Source organism: Heteronotia binoei, chromosome 11 (genome assembly GCF_032191835.1).
Source record: "Heteronotia binoei isolate CCM8104 ecotype False Entrance Well chromosome 11, APGP_CSIRO_Hbin_v1, whole genome shotgun sequence".
NCBI classification, from domain to species: Eukaryota; Metazoa; Chordata; class Lepidosauria; order Squamata; family Gekkonidae; genus Heteronotia; species Heteronotia binoei.
The window spans coordinates 11,615,556-11,639,311 of record NC_083233.1 but is presented as its reverse complement, the minus strand read 5'-3'; the positions used below and the strand labels follow the sequence as shown (position 1 = coordinate 11,639,311).

General features: G+C 47.4%; 1 protein-coding gene across 2 annotated transcripts in view; it reads left to right on the top strand.

Moving 5' to 3' along the window:
* Positions 1–23,756, top strand: part of LOC132579392 (serine/threonine-protein kinase PAK 3) — a 123,755-nt gene that overhangs the window by 50,797 nt on the left and 49,202 nt on the right. For both annotated transcript variants that reach the window (XM_060249707.1, XM_060249708.1), the window contains exons 2-3: positions 9,968–10,161; positions 19,785–19,885. In XM_060249707.1, coding sequence (XP_060105690.1) covers positions 9,987–10,161; positions 19,785–19,885 — 276 coding nt within the window. In that variant the 5' untranslated portion in view covers positions 9,968–9,986. The remainder of the gene's footprint in view (positions 1–9,967; positions 10,162–19,784; positions 19,886–23,756) is intronic.

The window sequence follows — 23,756 nt, the reverse complement described above, 5'->3', positions numbered from 1 at the left end:
AATCAAACCCAGTTCTCCCAGATAAGAGTCGGCGCATTTAACCACTACACCAAACTGGCTCTCCACACCAAACTGGAAATGCCTTCCGGTTGCAGGAGCACAAACAGATGATCCTATGTTCAGTTCCTGTCATGAACCCAAGAAGCTGCCTGCTACTGACTCAAACCAGCAGTCCATCAAGATCAGTGTTGTCCACTCAGACCAGCAGAGGCTCTCCAAGGTCTCAGGCAGAGGTCTTTCATGTCACCTGCAGCCTGATCCCTTTTAACTTGAGATACCAGGGATCGAACCTGGGACCTTCTGTTTGCCAAGCAGATGCTCAGCCTCTGAGCCGCATTCCCCTTCCCGGCATCTGCAGTTTGCTCCTCCTAATGGCAAAGCGTGTGGACCCCATGAGAATGATAAAAGCAGCGAAACAAGTCCACCAACAGATAAGGTAGAGACTTCTGCACCATGTAGGCAAAGAAATACAGATTTGAAAGACACCAGAAAAGTTTCAACTACAGATGCTATGAATCTCATCCCCCCTCCACCACCCCCCACCCCGCAAGTAAGTGCATATGCATAATAATGCTGCCAGTTGCACTGTTAGGAGAGAAGAGGGTGAAGCATTGATACGCACTGTGGCAATTTATCTGGCGTCAGGATTGATTCTTGAAAGCTTATGTGAAGTAGCCGGACAGCCTCAAACAACTTGATGAATGGATGGATGGTCTGTGGAAAAACTGGCTCCCTGTTCATAAGTGGTGCTGTTGTTTGTGGAGCTAAGTTGTTTGAGCAGCCCTAGTTCATCAGCAACCACTTCATAGTTTATTTCCTCATCTGCCATGTGGATGTTCTTAAAAGAACAATTCGGGTGGGTGGCCGTGTTGGTCTGAAGCCTATACCCAGAATTAAACTTTGTTTGGTCTCAGAGGCACTACTGGATTCAAACGTCGTTGTTAGAAGATCAAGTACAGCTTCCTCAGTATATGCCATCATCAGGCGAGGAATCTTCTTTGCGTTCTGGATTTTGTTAGATTTATTTGCAGACCTGGGTGGGGAGGAGTCGGATGCAGTAGTCGCAGAGTTAACTAGTGCTGCAGATAAATGGAGCAGGCTCGCCTTAACACTGCTTCCTGCCTGAAAGCCGTAGGAGCTTGGTGTCCTACATCGGTCTTCTAAGCCTGGGTCAGCTTAAGAGGCAGGCTGCGTGCACTTTCTCAAATTCCCTTATCTCTTCAGTTCCACCTGTTGGTTGATTACCTTTGGAGTTTGTAATTATTGTACACTTTGGTTTTAATTAAATTGAAATGTGGTTTCTTCTGTGTGGCTGTGCAGGGTCTAAGCGGCATGTTACGGACAGGAAGTACTTCTCCCCCCAGCAAGCTGGGCAGGTGTAGAATCTGGAGGTGGCGGAGCTGCTCTTGACAGGGCTGGAGTGGCATGCTGGACAAGCAGGCCCTTGCAGCTGGCACCACCACCGCTCATGGCACGTGGGGGTGTAGGCCTAGCAGTGCTGCTCAAGGCTGCCTCCTGCAAACTTCTTTTTCGTGTCCCGAGGCCCCCCGCCTTCTGCCCATGACAATTGTGCAGGTCTTCTAAATGAGCAGGCCAGCTCTGGCTACAGAAAACCGGCGCCTGCTGCCAAAGGAGGGTTCCCTGGGTCATGGAGAAGCAGAGATGGTCAGTTAGGCTCTTGGGGAAGACTCTCGGGGGCGTATTAGATGAGCCCCGCTCTGAACGTAGCAGCCCCGTTGCTGCCAGAGAGCGTGAGGGTCGAGAGGGAACAGAGCACCGTGCTGAGGATAAGGGGAATGCGCCCTCAGAAGGGACCTCTTCTTCGGTTGGTGAGCGGGAATCCTTTCGCGCCAAGGAACCATCCCTGGGCAGGGGGAGAGGGGGGGGGTTGGTAGTTGGTGATTCGATCCTTAGGCAAGTAGACAGCTGGGTGGCGAAACCGCGTACTGACTGTATGGTGACTTGCCTGCCTGGTGTGAAGGTAGTGGACATTACGCGTGTAGTAGATAGGCTGATAGACAGTGCTGGGGAGGAGCCTGTGGTCGTAGTACATGTTGGCACCAACGATGTGGAGAAATGCAGTCGTGAGGTCCTGGAGGAAAAATTTAGGCTGCTAGCCGGGAGACTTAAGGCCAGGACCTCCAAGGTAGCCTTCTCAGAAGTGCTACCTGTTCCACGTGCAGGGCAGGAGAGACAGGCACAAATTAGAAGTCTCAATGTGTGGATGAGACGATGGTGTAAGGAGGAAGGATTTAAGTTTGTTAGGCACTGGGATGCTTTCTGGAACAAACGGGAGCTGTACAAAAGAGACGGTCTCCACTTGTCCCCGGATGGAACCAGGCTGTGGCGCTTAAAATCAAAAAGGTGGCAGAGCAGTTTTTAAACTAAATCTTGGGGGAAAGCCGACAGGAGATGAAATGTCTCTGGTTCGGGAGGACTCGTCTCAAAGAGATGAAGGGTTGGCTGCTATTTTTCTACCGGGTAACAGATCAGAGTTGTCCACTGAGATGGTGACAAACAGCATGGAGTCTCTGCCAGAGTCTTGGGGCGGCAGGAGGAAGGTGGCGGGCCTAGCTTGCCTGGGAAATTATAGATGTTTGTATGCAAATGCTAGAAGTGTCCGAAGTAAAATTGGTGAATTGGAATGTTTAGTGTTGGGAGAAAACATAGACATTGTGAGAATTTCAGAAACTTGGTGGAATGAGGAGAATCAGTGGGACACGGTGATTCCTGGATATAAGTTATATCGGAAGGATAGGGAGGGAAGGGTTGGAGGTGGGGTGGCTCTGTATGTCAGGATATACGGTCCAGTAAGACTGAGGTCAGAGAATTAGATTCCCTTTTAGAAATGCTTTGGGTTGAAATAGAGGACCCAAAAGGAAATTTAACTATGGGAGTTTGTTATCGCCCACCAAATCAAAAGAGAGAGGACGATTATAATATGATGGAAGGCTTAAAGACAGCGGCTAAACGTAAAAACTGTGTCGTAATAGGTGATTTTAACTATCCGCAGATTGATTGGGTCAATATGTGTTCTAGTCGAGAGAAAGAAATTGAGTTTCTTGATGCTCTCAATGACTGTGCTATGGAGCAGATGGTCTCAGAACCTACCAGGGGTGGGGCGATCCTGGATTTGGTCCTAAGTAATGCCCAAGACTTGGTGAGAGATGTAAAAGTGATTGCGCCTCTTGGGAGCAGTGACCATAATGTTATTGATTTCACCGTTTGTATAAATAGGGAGTTGCCCAAAAAGACCGCCACAACCACGTTTAACTTTAAAAGGGGTAAATTCACTGAGATGAGGAGGCATGTGAGGAGGAAACTGAAAGGAAAGGTAAATACGGTCAAAACCCTTGGGGAAGCTTGGAGACTATTTAAAACTATAATCCTAGAAGCTCAGATAAAATACATACCACAAGTTAGGAAAGGCACAAACAGGCATAAGAAAAGGCCTGCGTGGTTAACAAACAAAGTAATGGAAGCTGTAAAAGGTAAGAAGGACTCCTTTAAGCGGTGGAAAACCAGTCCAAGTGAGATTAGTAAAAGGGAACACAGGCTGTGGCAACTCAAATGCAAGACTGTGATCAGGCAGGCAAAAAGGGACTATGAGGAGCATATTGCAAAAAACATAAAGACCAACAATAAAAATTTCTTCAAATATATTAGAAGTAGGAAACCAGCCAGGGAGGCAGTGGGGCCCTTGGATGACCATGGGGTAAAAGGATTACTGAAGGAAGATAGGGAAATGGCTGAGAAGCTGAATGAAGTTTTTGCCTCCGTCTTCACTGTGGAAGATGAGAACTTTTTGCCCGCCCCAGAACCACTAATTTTGGAAGGGTGTTGAAAGACCTGAGTCAGATTGAGGTGACAAAAGAGGAGGTCCTACAACTGATGGACGAATTAAAAACTAATAAGTCACCAGGTCCGGATGGCATACATCCGAGAGTTCTGAAAGAACTGAAAGTTGAACTTGTGGACCTTCTAACAAAAATCTGTAATCTTTCATTGAAATCTGCCTCCGTTCCTGAGGACAGGAAGGTAGCAAATGTCACCCCCATCTTTAAAAAGGGTTCCAGAGGAGATCCGGGAAATTACAAGCCAGTCAGTCTGACTTCAATACCGGGAAAGTTGGTAGAAAGCATTATCAAGGACAGAATGAGTAGGCACATTGATGAACACGGGTTATTGAGGAAGACTCAGCATGGTTTCTGCAAGGGAAGATCTTGCCTCACTAACCTGTTACATTTCTTTGAGGGGGTGAAAAAACATGTGGACAAAGGAGACCCGATAGATGTTGTTTACCTTGACTTCCAGAAAGCTTTTGATAAAGTTCCTCATCAAAGGCTCCTTAGAAAGCTTGAGAGTCATGGAGTAAAAGGACAGGTCCTCTTGTGGATCAAAAACTGGCTGAGTAATAGGAAGCAAAGAGTGAGTATAAATGGGCAGTCTTCACAGTGGAGGACAGTAAGCAGTGGAGTGCCCCAGGGCTCGGTACTGGGTCCCATGCTCTTTAACTTGTTCATAAATGATTTAGAGCTGGGAGTGAGCAGTGAAGTGGCCAAGTTTGCGGATGACACTAAATTGTTCAGGGTGGTGAGAACCAGAGAGGATTGTGAGGAACTCCAAAGGGATCTGTTGAGGCTGGGTGAGTGGGCGTCAACGTGGCAGATGCGGTTCAATGTGGCCAAGTGCAAAGTAATGCACATTGGGGCCAAGAATCCCAGCTACAAATACAAGTTGATGGGATGTGAACTGGCAGAGACTGACCAAGAGAGAGATCTTGGGGTTGTGGTAGATAACTCACTGAAAATGTCAAGACAGTGTGCATTTGTAATAAAAAAAGGCCAATCCCATGCTGGGTATTATTAGAAAGGGAATTGAAAACAAATCAGCCAGTATCATAATGCCCCTAAATAAATCGATGGTGCGGTCTCATTTGGAGTACTGTGTGCAGTTCTGGTCGCCGCACCTCAGAAAGGATATTATAGCATTGGAGAAAGTCCAAAAAAGGGCAACTAGAATGATTGAAGGGCTGGAACACTTTTTCTATGAAGAAAGGTTGAAATGCTTGGGACTCTTTAGCTTGGAGAAACGTCGACTGCAGGGTGACATGATAGAGGTTTACAAGATAATGCATGGGATGGAGAAAGTAGAGAAAGAAGTACTTTTCTCCCTTTCTCACAATACAAGAACTCGTGGGCATTCGATGAAATTGCTGATCAGCCAGGTTAAAACGGATAAAAGGAAGTACTTCTTCACCCAAAGGGTGATTAACATGTGGAATTCACTGCCACAGGAGGTGGTGGCGGCCACAAGCATAGCCAGCTTCAAGAGGGGGTTAGATAAAAATATGGAGCAGAGGTCCATCAGTGGCTATTAGCCACAGTGTGTATATGTGTGTGTGTGTGTAATAAATTTTTGGCCACTGTGTGATACAGAGTGTTGGACTGGATGGGCCATTGGCCTGATCCAACATGGCTTCTCTTATGTTCTTATGGTCTTCCATTGCAGATCCAGGTGGGCAACTGTGTTGGTCTGAAGCAGCAGAACATAGTTTGAGCCCAGGAGCACTTTGAAGACCAACGAAGTTTAATTCTGGGCATACGCTTTCGTGTGCAAGCACGTGTGCACGCACACAGCAGCGTATGCCCAGAGTTAAACGTTAGTCTTAAAGGCGCTGCTGGACTCTGTGTTCTTCCACCGTAGTGTGTGCTTTTACTTACCTGCAAAGTAACATAATTGCTTTGTGAGGTTTTCTTGCTTTTGGTCATCTTGCTGGGCAGAAGAGTACACAAGAAGGATGCAGCACAGGCAGGATTTTTCATCCGTAACCCCGTATCTGTTGTTCGGCCCTCAGAGAGCAATGAATGACAGCGTGTTCAAAGCTCTGTCCTTTTCCAGCCATTACTGGGCATTGTGTCAAGACATCAGAGGGTCACTGACCCGAGCTGCAATAATCGCTTCTGCTGAGGCTGGGTGTCAAAGACATCGGAGCAAACGGTTTGGTTTATGGTTTGTTGCTCTGCTCTTTACGTCTCGCGTGGCTTGGCTTGTGCAGTTTCCAGATGTCTGCATCCTTCCTAGCTCTTGAGGGTATGTGCATTACCCTTCTGGAAAGGCATCGAAACAGCTCACAATGAGGGGCTTGAGCTTCAGTTTCTTCCTGAGAGGGAGGGACGGTGGCTCAGTGGTAGAGCATCTTCTTGGTAAGCAGAAGGTCTCAGGTTCAATCCCCAGCATCTCCAACTGAAAAGGGTCCAGGCAAGTAGGTGTGAAAAACTACAGCTTGAGACCCTGGAGAGCCGCTGCCAGTCTGAGTAGACAATACTGACTTTGATGGACTGAGGGTCTGATTCAGTATAAGGCAGCTTCGTACATTCATATGTCTCTCCAAAACGTCTGATAGCTGTAGGGTTGCCAATCTCCAGGTTGGACCTGAGGATCTCCCAGGATTACAACTAGTCTCTACAACTGATCAGAGATCAGTTCCCCTGGGGAAAAAGGCTGCTTTGCATGTGGCATGAGGTCCCTGCCCTCCCCAAATCTCATCATCCCCAGGTGCCACTCCCAAATCTCCAGGTGTTTCCTGGCCTAGAGCTGGCAACCATAAATAGCTAAAATACACATTGTGAGGGTTAAAATCAGAAAGCACACCTTGTTTGTATGCCCCATATGGTTAGTTTTTAGTATAGGAAGGACGCATGCTGGTCATGGAAACAGTTTCCTGTGTTTCACCATAAGCCACGGTTCCTGGTGATTGCTATCCAAAGAGCAGTAACTCATACAGAGATACACCACTTAGCTAGAATTCAGTGGCTGCTTGGGGTTAGCATGAAACCGAATTCAGAGTTAATGGTAAAGGGGACAAAAAGGGGTTCAGGAGCAGCAAGGCGTGCAATTCCCCCTCCCCAAATAAGTGGGGAACGACTTCATTGTGAAGGTACTCTGAAGATTTTACCTTGGCAAAGGTAAAGATTTTTTTACCTTCATTGCTTTTCATGTCTACCCTGTTGCAGAAGTCCCCCTCCTGAGTATTCAGGCTGCATTCAGCTTGTTGAGAATTGACTATAAATCATAGATGATGTTGATGTTGGGGGAAGGGGGGGCACGTCAGCTCTGAATGATTTACTGACACCTGATGCAGAGCCTGGTGGAGTTAAAAGCTGATTAAGAGGCTTGGACAGAGCGATGAATTATGCAGAGACACAGCAGGCACCCTGCTCTGTGGGGAGGGACGCAGGACTCCCGGGAGCCTTCAATGATTTATTGACATTTATTTCTCCTGGCCCACTAGCAATTCTGTCCTGGCTGGCAGATGGGAATTACTGGTTTAATTAATAGATTTATCACCTGAAGTTTAAGGCTGCGATCTCAGATTATTAGGTGCATGAGGCAGAAGAAGCTCCCGTGTTGCCAGAAAAGCGTGGAAAGGCTGTCCTGCTGAGGAATAAATACATAGGAACCGCTCCCTCTAGCTTGGTTGGTTGTCTGTCTCCATCTACTCTGTTTTTATCCAGCCCTTCCTCCATGCATCCTCAATGGGTCCAGAGAAAGGCAGAGAGACAATAAGCTGGCGGGCACACATCTGTGCTACCCCACAGGGTTGTGTTTGAGAACAGTCTGGAGAAGAAGAGACGTGTGCCCATCCTCTTGGGGGTTCTTTCCACCTAATCAGGAGCCCTAAAAGTGCAAGAGATCTACCTGTGGAATTAGGTAATTGTAATGCTTATAGACCTTCTCGTTACTCCTATGGCTGATCTATTTAAAGAAGAAGATGAAGATACTGGATTTATATCCCACCCTACACTCTGAATCTCAGAGTCTCAGAGCGGCTCACAATCTCCTTTACCTTCCTTCCCCACAACAGATACCCTGTGAGGTGGGTGGGGCTGAGAGCTCTGACAGAAGCTGCCCTTTCAAGGACAGCTCTGCGAGAGCTGTGGCTGACCCAAGGCCATTCCAACAGCTGCAAGTGCAGGAGTGGGAAATCAAACCCCGTTCTCCCAGATAAGAGTCCGCGCACTTAACCACTACACCAGACTGGCTCTCTAAAAGCGTTAGGCAAGCAAATAATACTCAGTATTGGGGGTCAGGCAGGAACAGTAATCTCCAGGTTGGGACACTCTGGTGGGTATGGGTACCTTGTCTCCACCTTCTGGGTTATGAGCCGCTATAAAGCAGCCATTTCTGACAGCTTTTTTGAAAGCCCTTTGCTGGCAACTACTGGAAGCTTTGAGGGTGGAGCCGGTGCAGGGGGTGGGTGGAATGACACCATGAATGCCATTACGTCACTTCCTTGCTAGAACCCAGAAGTGATGTCACAGTGGTTGCAGCACTGTAGGAACTCCCTCAGTCTCTGCGATCTATTCTTTACCATAGAGGTTCCGAGAGGGTCCCAGACGCCGCGCTGTGACTTGCAGGTGCTTGCCCAGAAGTGACATCGCAGCATCCATGCCATTGTTTCCACCTCCATTTTTCTGCTGCTCCCCCAGTTAAATGAGTATGGGGCCTATGGGGCAGGGCAAGTGGCAGGCTGAAGGGCACATGGCTTGTGAGCGAGGGTGCCATAGCAGCAGGACAGCGAGGGGAGATTAAACGCCACTGATGCAGAAAATCTTCATGTTCTAAAAAAATTGTGCACACATAATAGTCTTCCTGTTCGTAGCGGCAAAAATGCAAATTGCTGCTCCTTGGAAAAAGCCAACTTGTGCTCCTCATGCTCCATTGTGACATCCCATAGTGCTGTTAGGGTTGCCAGGTCTGACTCAAGAATGATCTGGGGACTTTGGGGGTGGAGCCAGGAGCAAGGGTGTGACAAGCACCGTTGGACTCCGAAGGGAGTTCTGGCCATCACATTTAAAGGGACCATACACCTTTTGAATGCCTTCTGTCCATTTGGAAATAATAAAGGATATGGGCATGTTTTGGGGGGAGCTCATAGAATTGGACCCCCTAGTCCAGTCTTTTTGAAACTTGGGGGGTATTTTGAGTAGAGGCACTGGATGCTATGTTGAAAATTTGGTGCCTTTACCTCAAAAAACAGCCCCTTCAGAGCCCCAGATGCCCACAGATCAATTCTCCATTATACCCTATGTGAATTGGTTTCTATATAATGGTGTCCCCAGCAGACATTTCCCTCCCCCCTCCTTTCTGATGACCCTGAAGTGGGGGAGGGCCTCCAAACCAGGGGATCCCCTGCCTCCACCTGGGGATTGGCAACCCTAAGTGCTGTGATGGAGAGTGCAGTTGCCTTTTATTGCATCTGATGAAGAACCCTGTGGAACATTTGAAATAAGGAGATTTTATATGTTCCAGCATATAGGTCAGGGGTGAACTGGCTACTCCAATCTCATTTTATCCTCATAAATGTCCAACTCACATCTGCAGAACGATTGAAAGGGGCTTTAGTCATTTTAGCGACTCCAAACTTTATGAAACTATTCAGAAAGGAGTGGAGGAGTCCCTCACCCCAGCTAGGAGGACGCTGCTGCCATTACATTGAGAATCATTTTTTACATCTGTGAAACTCTTTTCAGTACATGAAGAATAGACATAATGGGTCCTTTGGTAAAGTTCCCAGTATCTTTCTTAGCTTGCATTGCATTCCTGTATTTTCTCAAATGCTCCGCTTCGGAAATGCAGTGATTAAATGAGGGAAATCGGCTTTTATCTTAACAAGGCAAATGGCTTTTAAACTGCAACGGGAAAGACTTAGCTAGTAACGCCAAATATTTAAAGAGCCTAGGCTTGCTGTGCCAGCTAAATTAGTCCAACGAGACAAATTCTTCTCGTCGTTTTGGCTGTGCAATTCTACCGTGTCTGGTTGATGCTCTTTGGGGTTTTGGTCATTTGGCTTTGGAAGCACCTGGGAAGAGACGCCGATCGCGTGTCTGGAGCTCACGCCAAGGGTTCAGTTTTTCCACACCCGCCCTTTCACTCCTCTCTCTGTTCCTTTTTTTCCCAGGAGGCCGTGGGGGTTGTTGAAGATGTCAGATAGCCTGGATACTGAAGAGAAACCTCCAGCTCCTCCGTTGAGAATGAACAGTAACAACCGCGATTCTTCGACACTCAACCACGGCTCCAAACCTCTGCCCATGGCCCCTGAGGAGAAAAACAAGAAGGCCCGGCTGCGCTCCATCTTTCCCGGAGGAGGGGACAAAAGTAAAGTATCGGCCCCATTCCCTTTGCTGTGGTGTCTCGCCTGCATTTTTTGTCTCATGCTTCAGCTGCTTATAACAGGGCCAGTCGTAATCTACTGAGCCGTATACTCATTTCAGAGACTCATTCTGTTTTGTGATAAGAGGTGGCATTTCCTTTACTTTGGATCCTTGGCCAGGATTGTGAAATTTCACGAGCCAGTTAAATTTAACGGCTTAAGCCAGTTAAATATGAGATAGTTGGATTTTGTCACTGTAAGTGCAGTTAGAAGGCTGGGATCTAAAAAGTGAGTCAAGGTGCATCCAAAGGTACAAATAAACCTTATGAAACTTTGGGATTTTTTTTTGTTTGTTTGGAAGCCCAGAGCCCTGTGATGTCTCTTAACTTGTTTTTTGAAGCTCCCTTCAGGTTCCAGAGCAGTTTGCCCTTTGAAACCCAGGTCGATTCCTCACCGGCTTTTGCTCCGGCCCTGCGCATCTCCTTGCATCAGCACAAGCCATCGATTCCCCACTAGTCGCTCCGCAGTGCCTCATGCTTCGGGGCTGCTTCCTATTTCCGTCGCGGCAACTGGAAGTAAAAAAAACCCCTGCATCCTGTTGCTGCAACGGTAATAGGAAGTAGCTGCGACGTAAGAGACGCCCATGGAGCAACTAGTGGGGAATCCATTGCTTGAGCCGGCACGGGGAGAAGAGTGGGGATGGAGCAATGCCAGTGAGGAATCGGCCCCAGAGTCCCCTTAGGAGAAGGAATCTACGGGCACGGCTGTGTGGATCCAGTTTGAAACATTTGATTTCAAACTGTATGGAGCTAAAGGGTATGTCCTTCTCATTTGGCTCCACTTGTCTGCAGGATTTGAAAGAGATTTGCCAAGTTAAAAGCCAGGCGTGGTTACATTTTTTAGATATCAAAAGGTAGTTTCGCTAGAAGGGGTCCCCGAAGAGAAACAAAAAGGCCATGTCGTTTGCCATTGTTAGGCACAGTGGCAGTTTATCTGACATCTGACAAAGGGATCGTTGATTCTTGAAAACTTATGCCCTGAAACTTTTGTTGGTCTCCACTACCGGATTCGAATCTAGCGGCAATTTATGTGGCTCTTCTGACATGTCTTGGGGATTTAGTGAGATTGCAGTGACTTCTTGGATCTCCTCTGAAATGCAAGTAGAATTACGCAAACGGTAGACAACTTTGGAAGGCAGCAGTGGACCAGGGAAGGTCAGATTCCTGAATAAAGGTAAAGGTAGTTCCCTGTGCAATCACCAGTCATTTCCGACTCTGGGGTGATGTCAAATCACAACGTTTTCACTTTGCCTTCCCCAGTCATCTACACTTTACCCCCAGCAAGCTGGGGACTCATTTTACCGTCCACGGAAGGATGGAAGGCTGAGTCAACCTTGAGCCGGCTACCTGAACCCAGCTTCCATGGGGATCAAACTCAGGTTATGAGCCTCCGGAGGGCTCCTATCAGGCCCCCGAGCAACTGACTGTCATCTGCTTCCTTCTACCTCTATCTTGCTTTGCAAGGCTTGCTCAATTGCACAGGAGCTACAGAGCAAAACCTCTGTTTTCTCCATTGGCTGGGGCTCCTCCCTTGGGGAAAAGTGGGTTAGGGAGAGCTTGTTTTGCCAGGCTCTCTCAATCGCACAGCAGAGCTACTGAGCCAAGCCTCTCTTCCTTCTATTGATTGACCCCCCCCCCAAGTCCCCTGGGGAAGGAAGGAAAGAGCCAGAGCTTCCTTTGCCCAGTTCCTTGGACCCAATGGGAGAAATACAAAGAAAGTACCTTTAAGACTAGCGAGTGCTAACATTTTAAGCATGTTTTAATTTTTTTAAAAAAATATGTTTGTGTTTGTCTGCGTTCTTTATAAAAATTGTATCTCTGCTACCTAACCTTAAATAGGTACACACATGGCCCGGCCCAATATGGCTCGGCCCAACCCAACATGACCCCACCCAACAAGGTCTCATTTATGTCAGATCCTGCCGTCATAAGAAATGAGTTTGAGGCCCCTGCCCTAATATATCCCCTAAGATACTAGTGGGGAACTTTATAGATAGGTGGGTGGACTGTTCAAAGGTTACAGGGCCTTCTCCGCCAGCGCTTTAAATTGATATAGTCCCAAACTGAACTGCTTGAGACCACCACGGTGGTACCAGAGGTGTGGGAGTTCTTGTGCAGGGGTGAGAATCCAGGGCTTGCGTTTGAGGGACAAGACCTCCTGCACTTGGGTACACGAAAAGGCAAGGCTGGTCACGGCAGCACCAGCATTTGTGGTGGCAGGGCAACAGTTCTTAGTGTGACCACCACCTCAAGGATGGCAGGCTGGAGAGAAGTTGGGGGTTCTCTACTGGTCTCTAAGCCAGGATAGTTTTTTTCTACTTCGATACAGTTGTTGTCCCGGTGTGAGAGTAACACCCTGGTATGACGCTGCTTCCAAGTCACCCCAAAAGTTGTGTCATTGCACGGGGGTGACAGTTCTGCCTTCCTGCTAACCAGCTAAGCATCAACAGGCAATGGTGGCAATTGTCTGGAGGTATCCTGCCATAAGGAAGCAAATGGGAGCCCCAGCCACATGGAAGGGCAGTGTAATATATCTAGTCTTCACCAATTCATAACCGTGTTACAGCACAAAAATGCAGTAGAAAACAATCCAATGCACAACATAGCTACTGTCCATAAATCATAATTCTTTCTAAATCCAGTCCAACAATAAAAAGAACCGGTCCAATTTCATTTCAGATGTGAGCTATCCTTCTTCTAGGGACACACTTCCATATCCATGAGCCCGACAGGGGAGGGCAGGATATAAATATAATAAAATAAATAAATATTTTTAGGTTCAGTAGACCTGAAGTGCCACTACAATTCCTGGCTTCCTCTGGGTGTTTTAAATTTTAAAATATTTTTTTAATTTTCTGTGGAACGCCACTGCCGATTTCTAATAGTCCAGTCTTTCCTCCAAGGAGCAGTGGAGTGGTGGACATGGTTTCCCCTTACTCATTTTACCTTTCCCACAACTCTGTGAGGGTGGGTTCCTCTGAGAGACATAGCATGGCTACCCCAAGATCATCCAGCAGCCATTACATTCTTCAATAAAGGTAGAAAGAAAGATCCTTTCCTCCCTTGGTCACAGTACAAGATCATGTTACAATATAGCAAGGAAAGCAGAACTTCATCAGGTCAGTTACACTTGGATGGGAGACTGTCCTTGAAATAACCAGTCGGGAGGCAGGGGCAGGCTTATTCAGCCATCTCCCTGAATATCCTCCAGGCCCCCAATAGGGGTCAGTCAACCAGATGTTGTCATGACTTCCAGGTAAAACGCTGTATTATTTACACTGTTTTATATAACACTTGTGAGGAATAAAAGAGCATTTCCTTCATACAAAAATCAATAAATGATACAGATTCAGACAGGTAGCAATGTTTGTCTGAAACAGCAGAACAAAGTTCAAATCTGTTGGCACCTTTTAAGACTGACCAAGTTTTACTCAAGGTATGAGCTACACACGCTTCTTCAGATACATACCTTCATGGTGGAATGGGAGTTTGAATCCACATCTCTTTAGTCCTGGCCTAACCAGATCCCCACACTGGCTCTTTTTTCCTCGCTCCAGTAATGTGTTCTTGTACCGAACACCCAAAATGCCTCAAAAAATTATGGCAAAACATCTGAGGCGGGATCCCTAAGATGTAACCGTCACATCCAGCCTCGGTAGGCCCATCTATGCTATTAGAAGCAGCAATTAAGTCACATAATAATTCACTTCCTCACAAGTACAGGATACAATTTGGCTACAAGAGTAATATGAAACTGTCAGTGTTCAGACAGCGAGGTTAAATATAGCCTTTTGTTTCCATCTTTAATTTACCTGTTAACCGAATTCCTCAATAGAACCTGTTAAAAAGAGGCTTTTGGCAAACAATGCTTCCCTCGTGGGCGACGGAGCCCTTGCCTCTGACCATGAATGATCTTTAATAAAGGAAGTGGCCGACGCGTCTGCATTTTGCGTCGCGGTGTTTTTCGTTGGCCGAGCTGACTGCGCCTTTCAATGTGACGCGATGAGCCTTTCATCCTAATTTCTGCCACAATTGCCTGAGAGCGATAAGATAGCCAAAGCCAATTCTATTATCTCCCGTTCAAAGTGTTGCAGACGGAAAAGATACGAGATCTTCTTGCAAGCCATCTCTTTGCTGAAATTAAAGAACAAATACATTATAGATGGAAGGGGGTGTGTGCAGATCAAGGTACCAGAAGGAAGATCTCTGGAACCCTGAATAGATGTTTCATTTTTAATAGATGTAGCAGGAAAGTCATTATCCATTAAAATGGTGCAGATGTTAGAATTCTGGGGGAAAATGCAGCAGATAATTGTTTTGTAAGGGGACGTATACTACTTGGGATTGGTGTACATGCAGTGTTCTTATCTACATGTGACCATTCTTGATTGTGATTAAACATTTACTCATATTAGGGGGACTAGGCTCATGCTGAGAGTCTTTTGGGGGTTGGGACCAATGTTTCCTCTAAGCTGTGGAGTCTTGTGAGCGAAAATTCTACTTTGTGAGCTACTGGCACTGAAGTTGTGAGCGACTGCATCAATTAGTTTGCTCTGGGACCATTTTTCCTGAGCTGAGACAAAAATGTGTGAGCTGGAGGCTAAAAATTGTGAGCTAGCTCACATTAACTCAGCTTCGAGGGAACACTGGTTGGGACATGGGGAAAAGGAAGTCAGTGAAGCTCTAGGATTTTGCCTGATCTCTATGATGAAAACTTTAAAGACTGGAAAAATTCTGAGAGCATTGTCAGTATTCCCTTTCACTCGTGCGCTGGTGGGAACAGGGGAATAGCCATGGTGGGAGTTTGTCCACTGATAGCAGGCAACTGGCAACCCTAACTCATATAGAAGTGTGTGCTCTCCCTGCCTACAGACTGGAGGTGGAAGGCTACCAGAAACGGGGTCTTTCCTGTTGTGGCACCTTGACGTTGGAACACCCTCTCTCCAGTTATTTGCCTAGTGCAAAATTGGATGAGCTTTAGGCATCCAGTGAAGTGGCATCTTCATTTTCACAGCCTGCTTGCAGATATGCTGGTCCCCCCCTTCTTCTTCTTCTTCTTCTTCTTCTTCTTCTTCTTCTTCTTCTTCTTCTTCTTCTTCTTCTTCTTCTTCTTCTTCTTCTTCTTCTTCTTCTTCTTCTTCTTCTTCTTCTTCTTCTTCTTCTTCTTCTTCTTCTTCTTCTTCTTCTCTTACTTGCTTCTGATTTGACTGCTCTGAGTTGTTTCGAAATGTGCAGAAATATGCACCAGTACCAAATTTGGATTGGGGGTGGGGGTGGGGGAAGCAAATTTCTGCATATGTTGAGTTCCATTAAAGTCAATAGCAAATAGCAGTCATGTATCTAACTCTTATGGGTGGTTCCATGATGTTTTTTCAAAAAAATCCTCCAAGTTTGTCAGAATTGTTAAAAAAACAAACAAATTGTTGCTGGGGGGGGGACGACTAACCTGTAGTGCTGTGAGCACATCTGTGCACATGCAGGCATCAAGTACAAAACATAAAAACATGCCTATGGACAAGAGGGGAGGTGAGATTGTTTCTTCCCAGCTGCAGGCCCATCTACCTGTCTTGCCACTGACTTCCTTGTTTCCAGATTACCTGTCAGCACCCAGCTGCTTCTCCCCCCGCCCCTCCACATGCAACAATGGTGGGAGTGGAGAAACGTATCAGTAAATGAGCAGCCAGGGAAGCAGAGCCAGAGCAGGAGAGACTGAGCCGGGTGGGAAGGAGTACCACAAGGGTGTCAAGGAAGCCAGCAGGAGACGGGCCCGGTCCACACGCTATAGCTGAACACATTCCAGGTTGGTCACATGATGTCTGGAATGAGTCTGCTTGCGGAGTGGGTGGCATATAAATCCAAAGTAAATCAATAATTATTTGAGCATCAGTCACTTCAAACGTTACTCTGTTGAGTGGCGTCAAGGGTTTTTTTTTAAACCCCAGCTGTTGTGGTTGTATGCACATGCGTTGTGTCCTTTGTTGCTGTGGAGGTTCTGTACGTGGTAAGCAGGGATGGTATCCCAGGGCACATGCACAGGGATTCGCCCCTCAATGCGGATGCTCTCCCAACAAAGTGGGGGAGAAGAAGAGGAAGCTCCTTCTGCTGGAGACACTCACGCGCAGCCCGTCTAAGACTTGGACAGGTAGTCTGTGACAGTGGCTCCCACCCACCTCACAGGTGGGGCTATCTCATGCTTGGCCCCAGTGGGGTGGGGGTGGTCGTTATTTTGGTGCCCTACCCTGGACTTTTGCCCAGGGCCGCAGAGGAACTGACCACCCCGCTTATATGTCATGACAAGCTTTCTAAGGGAAATTGTAGAAACCAGTGCTTTGAAAGGAGAATTTTGCACTCACACAATTAGATAAGTCTCCGTTCCTTCAGGCGGTTATAATAAGCAGTCAACAGTTGACCTTGCCTGGGAATATAATGCAGACATTTTTAATTATCGTTGGCCAAGAAGATCATGTGAAGTCATTGTGAAGTTGTTGAAGTAGATTTCTGGGTTGACTAACCACCAGCTCAATGTGCCTTGGTCGCTCTTACAAACAAATACGGCATTTTAAAAACAGAAGTTTCATGATCTAGGCTACCCCATGGAGTTGAGGGGGGCAAGTCAAGAGATAGACGTCAGGAGGGGGGACGTGGGACATTCCCTTCTGCATAGTTCTTCACAGGTTCCTTCTTATTCCTGGTAAATTCAGAGATAGGTGTGAGCAGGGGGGACATGGGACGTTCCCTTCTGCATGGTTCCTCACAGTTCCTTCTTATTCCTCCTATAAACAAGTTTTCCCTAAACCCCCTGGCTGTTTCCCTGGGCCTTTGTCAACCCGCAAAAGCTAGGCAGATGTGGCACAGCAGCAGCTGTGATTACCAGGCAGCAAAAGACAGATGGCTCCAGTGGATGATATCAAGACAGGTGTGCACTTTAGAAACTCTTTGATGAACCGCTTGAAATGTTTGCATGAAACCCCTTCAGTGTATAGTACTGGATCTCAGCTCCTGAGAGTTGAACAAATGGCAGTGAGTGGCTACAAATAAGACTGGCTAGCTTAGAAACACGCATTTCTTCACACTATCTCCTGGTCTTGTCTTTATGAAGGAAAAACACGCGAGCCCTTGCAGTCCGTTCACATATGCTCGTTAATAACCCAGTGTGGTGATTTGTATGCGTGGACCTGATGTTAGCGGGCTAAGCAGGACAGTCCTAGGTGGCGCTGCGTAGGAAGGCGCATTGTTGCTTCCATTTCCTCTTGGGTCCTCCTGAGTCTCCGTTGCAATATCAGAACGGAGAGCAAATGCAGCCACCGTACGATGTAGTAAACCCAATGCAAGGGAAAGCGTTGTGTGTGTTTGTGTGTGTGAGGGTCAAGAAAACCTCTCCAACTTTGTTTGGTTTCTACCTGAAGGGCTAGATGTGGGCTTGCACCACGCCATTTCAGATTGCAGATTGCTTATGTATGGAATGACCTTCATTAGAAAAAAGAAAAGAAAACTTCCCTGCTCTAGGAAAGATAGCATGTCAGGATGATGCGTTCTCTAATCCGGCTTTCTTCTTGACACGCTAGCTTTCTGCGTACAGATGTATACCACTCCATCCTGCAGGTGGAAGCTAAGATGATTGGAGGTATCCCCCTGTTATTATAGGAGTTTTGTGATGGAAAGGAAGGACATGCCTGTTGGGTGTAGTGGTTAAGTGTGCGGAGTCTTATCTGGGAGAACCGGGTTTGATTCCCCACTCCTCCACTTGCAGCTGCTGGAATGGCTTTGAGTCAGCCATAGCTCTCCCAGGAGTTGTCCTTGAAAGGGCAGCTGCTGTGAGAGCCCTCTCAGCCCCACCCACCTCACAGGGTGTCTGTTTTTTTGGGGGTAGAAGATATAGGAGATTGTAAGCCGCTCTGAGTCTCTTGATTCAGAGAGAAGGGTGGGGTATAAATCTGCAGTTGTCGTTTTCTTCTTCCAATGTGGGAAGGGTCTCAGCCAATGATATGTGAACTGGGCCTCGGGTAAGACTGCAGAACAGCCACCAAAATGCACACATGAACCCCAAAAGAGTTTCCTAATTGGCACACGTCCTAGCGTGGAATTTCCTCAAAAATGCTGTGTTAGTGGAGACCATTTTTTGCATTTCAGCTGCAAGTGATGTGCTGTCCAAGTGACCTTACAACAAGGGTTGGCAGGACTCCCAGTCTTCCACTCTCTTGCTGCTCAGAAGGTTGGGGGGAGGGGGGACCAGGCAAGCATTGCTGTTGCATCAACATCCATTCCAGGGCAAACCTCAAAGTGATGTCACACCACTCTAGGGTTCTGAGTAGAAGAAGAAGAATTGCAGATTTATCCGCCGCCCTTCTCTCTGAATCAGAGACTCAGAGCAGCTTACAATCTCCTATATCTTCTCCCCTTGTGAGGTGGGTGGGGCTGAGAGGACTCTCACAGCAGCTGCCCTTTCAAGGACAACCTCTGCCAGAGCTATGGCTGACCCAAGGCCATTCCAGCAGGTGCAAGTGGAGGAGTGGGGAATCAAACCCGGTTCTCCCAGATAAGAGTCCGCACACTTAACCACTACACCAAACTGGCTCTCTTCAGAAGAAGAAGAGATTGGATTTATACCCTGCCCTTCACTACCTGTAGGAGTCTCAGAACAGCTTCCAATCTCCTTTCCCTTCCCCTGCTCACAACAGACACCCGGTGAGGTTGGTGGGGCTCAGAGAGCTCTCTCAATAACTACTCCTGAGAGAACTTGTGACTGACCCAAGGTCGCTCCAGCTGTTGCATGTGCACGAGTGGGGAATCAAGCCTGGTTCTCCCAGATAAGAGTCTGTGCACTTAACCACTACACCAAACTGTACCATAGCGTTTTCACTAAATCATAAAGTGGCATGATGTCCCTTCCAGGTCTGCGCTGAAAATGAGTTCACACTGTCAATGCAGTGCCCTCTCCCCAAGTCCCTGCCAACCCGTCTTCCACTGGGTGCCAACCACCTGCTGGCAATGCTACTATGCAAGAGGAGCACACGCAAGGGCGGAGTCGGCCTGTTTGCACATCAGCTGAGACCCATAGGATGGTCAAGCATCTCCTGAGTCCAAACAGGCAAAGCACTTGGAGGCATCGGAGGCAGCCGGGGGCAAAACAGCTGTCTCTTCCAGCCACTCCATGTTCTCAGCCTAGAGGCCCCCTTACCATTGCAGGGAATCTTCCCTGTTGCTGTTATGTCTGCCTACCTGCAGGGGGCGAAGAAGTGCCGGAGAGTCACAGTTCATTCCTGCAATTGGGGGGAGCTGGAACAAGGGATGAGGAAGATGGATCCAAGGAGGGTGGAGGAAAAAACCACAGCTTTGGGTTGGGAGCAATGCAGCGATGACAGTTGCAACGGGGAGGTAGTGATGCAGGGACCCCAGGGTCCTGCAGCTGCCTTGGTGTTCACCGGCTTAGATTATGTGGACAAGAATCCTCCTGAATTAAATGCTTTTCTCACTTGACCCTGACCGTTCTCACTTTGAATAAACCTGACTATGAGATTTATGAACGAGTGAGTGCACAGAAAATAAGGTGTTCACATTTTTGCCTCTAGCCAATAAGAAGAAGGAGAAGGAACGCCCTGAAATCTCTCTTCCTTCAGACTTCGAGCACACGATCCATGTGGGATTTGACGCCGTCACGGGGGAGTTCACGGTAAGTCCTCTTTCTGCTTTGTCTCGTCGTTGCTGCAAACATTCGGATTGTTAAATTCCTCTTTCTTTGCAGCCATCATCTGTGAATGGCACTCTGAGGGGGTGGGAACCCCAGACTATTTTGAGCGTCGCTCATGTGTTCAGAGTATTCTGTTGTCAATCAGCTCCCTAATTTATTTCATGGCTTGTTTCTACCAGTCTGAAAAATGAAAATGATGGAAAAGAAGCGGTGGATCTGGGTGGATCTTGTAGAACTTCAGAACAAGCAGCAGCGGTTTTATGCATGAACTCAATATACAGCTGTGGCTCCCAAGTTCCTCTTCTGGGAGTTTAAGAGCTGGTCTAGAGGAAATGAGAGCTTTAATCTTTGCTTCCCTGCTTGACCCCATTGTATGACTTGAGACCATCACACAGCTGATTTCTCTTCCTTCTGGCTACCATGATTGGCATGCACCAACACAGCGACCCACCTGAATCTCTCTGGTGGGAAACCTGTCACAGAAAATAAACCCAATTTTAGCACAGAAGTAGTGCGAGATCCACAGGAGCAAAGGAGCTGCTGATCGGTGGATAAGATTTATTTTGTAATTCACCAGCCCCTCACAAATAGGCCCCGTGGGACAAACGAGCAGAGCCATTTTGTGCCGTCCAGTCCCACATATGTTTACCCAAAAGTAAGTTCCACTTTATTCTTTTGGGCTCGATTCTGCATTAAGCATGCATAGGATCGCAGCCGTTCGTCTAACTAGAAGGACTTGGAGTGCAGTTTTTGCCAGCTTTGCATTCCTTCTTAAATACTTGAGACTTTCTGCACAATCGGGTACCATTGCACAATAGTTTCTTTGCTTGTCTTCCATTTGCAGCACCCAGTCCACATGTCTTACCTCAGGCCTTTGTGATGCTTTTGCAGAACTCCCTGTGAGGCAGGCCTTAGCTGGGAAGTCACCTTGGTCGGCAGTAGAAGATCTTGAGTCCAGTTGGCCCCTTACAGACTAACAAGATTTTTGGGGAGAAAAAGCTTTCAAGAATCCTGGTTGGCTAGGAAGAAACAAACCACAATTGGTCACATTGTTAACAACTCTGTGTGTTAACTTGACCAGCTGGGAAGTCTTACACTCAACAAAGCTACTCACCAGGGGAGGACTTCTAAGGGTTGTTCTCAGTCCAGACAAGCCTGGGTGGTTTTGTTCATTTAGCCAACATGTTCCTCCACTGGGTAACATCTGTATAAGAACATAAGAGAAGCCATGTTGGATCAGGCCAATGGCCCATCCAGTCCAGCACTCTGTGTCACAGAAGAACATAAGAGAAGCCATGTTGGATCAGGCCAATGGCCCATCCAGTCCAACACTCTGTGACACAGAAGAGAAGCCATGTTGGATCAGGCCAATGGCCCATCCAGTCCAACACTCTGTGTCACAGAAGAACATAAGAGAAGCCCTGTTGGATCAGGCCAGTGGCTCATCCAGTCCAACACTCTGTGTCACAGAAGAACATAAGAGAAGCCATGTTGGGTCAGGCCAGTGGCCCATCCAGTCCAACACTCTGTGTCACAGAAGAACATAAAAGAAGCCATGTTAGATCAGGCCAATGGCCCCTCCAGTCCAACACTCTGTATCACACAGTGGCCAAAAATGTATTACACACACACACTCACACACATATACACACTGTGGCTAATAGCCACTGATGGCCCTCTGCTCCATATTTTTATCTAACCCCCTCTTGAAGCTGGCTATGCTTGTAGCCGCCACCACCTCCTTTGGCAGTGAATTCCACATGTTAATCACCCTTTGGGTGAAGAAGTACCTCCTTTTATCCGTTTTAACCTGTCTGCTCAGCAATTTCATCGAACGCCCACAAGTTCTTGTACTGTGAGAAAGGGAGAAAAGTACTTCTTTCTCTACTTTCTCCGTCCCATGCATCATCTTGTAAAACTCTATCATGTCACCCCGCAGTCGACGTTGGGAGCCCACCCAAGCCTTTGAGCGGGAGCCCTTGCACTCTGCCCCGGTGACTTGGGGAGCAGCCTGCCAGTCACTTCCGCCCCCCCCCCCCCAGTGCACTCTTGCAATCTCATGCCAAAGCACAGTTAAGAGGGAGCTCTGCCAGTCAGGTAGGATGAGGCAACTTGAGAGTCAGCTGAAGTGTTGGGCAGGGGAGACCCAGGTTCAAATCTGGCTTCAGTCTTAAAGCCCGCTGGTTGATCCTAAGCCGGTCTTGCGTTCCTAGCCTACCCTACCTCACAGGGTTGTTTTGAGGATAAAGGGGAGGAAGGGAAAGCCATGTATGTACCCTGTGTTCCTCACAGTAAAGGGGAGAATAAGAATGAGAGAGAGACAGAGAGAGATTTGCAGCATGTCTGGTTCCTGCTGCAGCCGAGAACCCCCCCCCTTTCCGGCTGCCATCGGTGGGGGCTCTCAGAGGAAGAATCCAGGCTCTCCTCCAGCCATATGAGACACGCATACCACCCCCCCCCCCCCAATATTTAATTTTTAATGTCATTTCCCTTTTTGTAAAATTTTCGTGAATCAATTAGGCCAGCAAGCGGGATAAAATAGAACTAATAGATGAATAATTTATACAAAGCATCAAGTCATTGCTGGTATTTTTAAAACGCTATGGCTGGGCAGGGAGACCATGTCTCTAAGTGTGTTCCTGATAAGCCATCATCTCTTCAGTGGCACACCGAGGAAAAACACAGCACCGCCCCCCCCCCCACGCCCAGCACCATAAGCAAGCTCCAAAACCGGCACCAGTTGGCGTGTGCTTGTCAATAGTCACAGCTGGAGCAGCGTCTGGAGGAGCAAAAACATGGCACTTAGCGGTTGCAAGTGTCGGACTGGCTTCTCTGCTGGAGGCCTCACCTTCTTCCCCCCTGTCTTTAGAGTTTGAAATGGAGGGCTGGGCTGCCAAATCAACAGACTGCTTCTTGCAATGATTGCTGTCAAACATACTATACAGTCAAGAGCGCCCTTGCTGAGCAAAGGAGAACTCGCTTCCTTAATTGCATCGTGATGCCATCTCATAGCAGTGCCCTTGCAGGAGAGAGGGACTCCCTCTCCTGTTCATGTGCACAAGCCCACTCCTGCACACTTGGAGGCCAGAAGCTTGAAGAGGGGTCCCCGACCATCTTGAGCCTGGGAGCATATTGGCAGCTTTGGCACGGCATAGTGAGCACAGCAACAAATGACTGCCACAGGAAGTAGATCCAGCCACAAAGTGTTTGCCAGAGCTTAACTTCAGCACCACAGTGTAGACCCTTGTGCTGTGCTGGCAGTTGCTGCGAAATCAACTTAAAAAAAAAAAATCCGTGCAGCCAATCAAATATCCAGTAGTCAGTCACAAGGCTTGCTGAGCAAAAGCTCTACTTGACCCCACCCAGTTCCCACAAAATACTTGGCAGGCACCAGAAAAGGTGTAGACACGGCACCCTTGGGCACCATGTTGGGGATTCCTGAACTAGAATATTGGTTACGGGCAGGGGCGAACCGGCCAGGGTGTCAGCTTGCCCAATGGCAAGTGGGCCGCCTTAAACATTAGGCAGTATGTTAAAAATGTTAATGATCTTTTAGTAGCTTGAAAATAATAATAATAATGATCTTTTAGTAGCTTGAAAATAATAATAATATTGGGACTTCTATTAATTACTGTAATACAGCTCAAATTTACATTGCATTTGGGGTTGCCAGCCTCCAGGTGGGACCTGGGGATCTCCCGCTTTTACAATTGATCTCCAGCTGGCAGAGAGCAGCTCCCCTGGAGAAAAGGCAATCTGTATTTGCATTTAATATCTACTGTATACTGCCGGTAATACATACAATACGTACGTATATGTACACTGTATTTGTACAATATATGTACAATATATG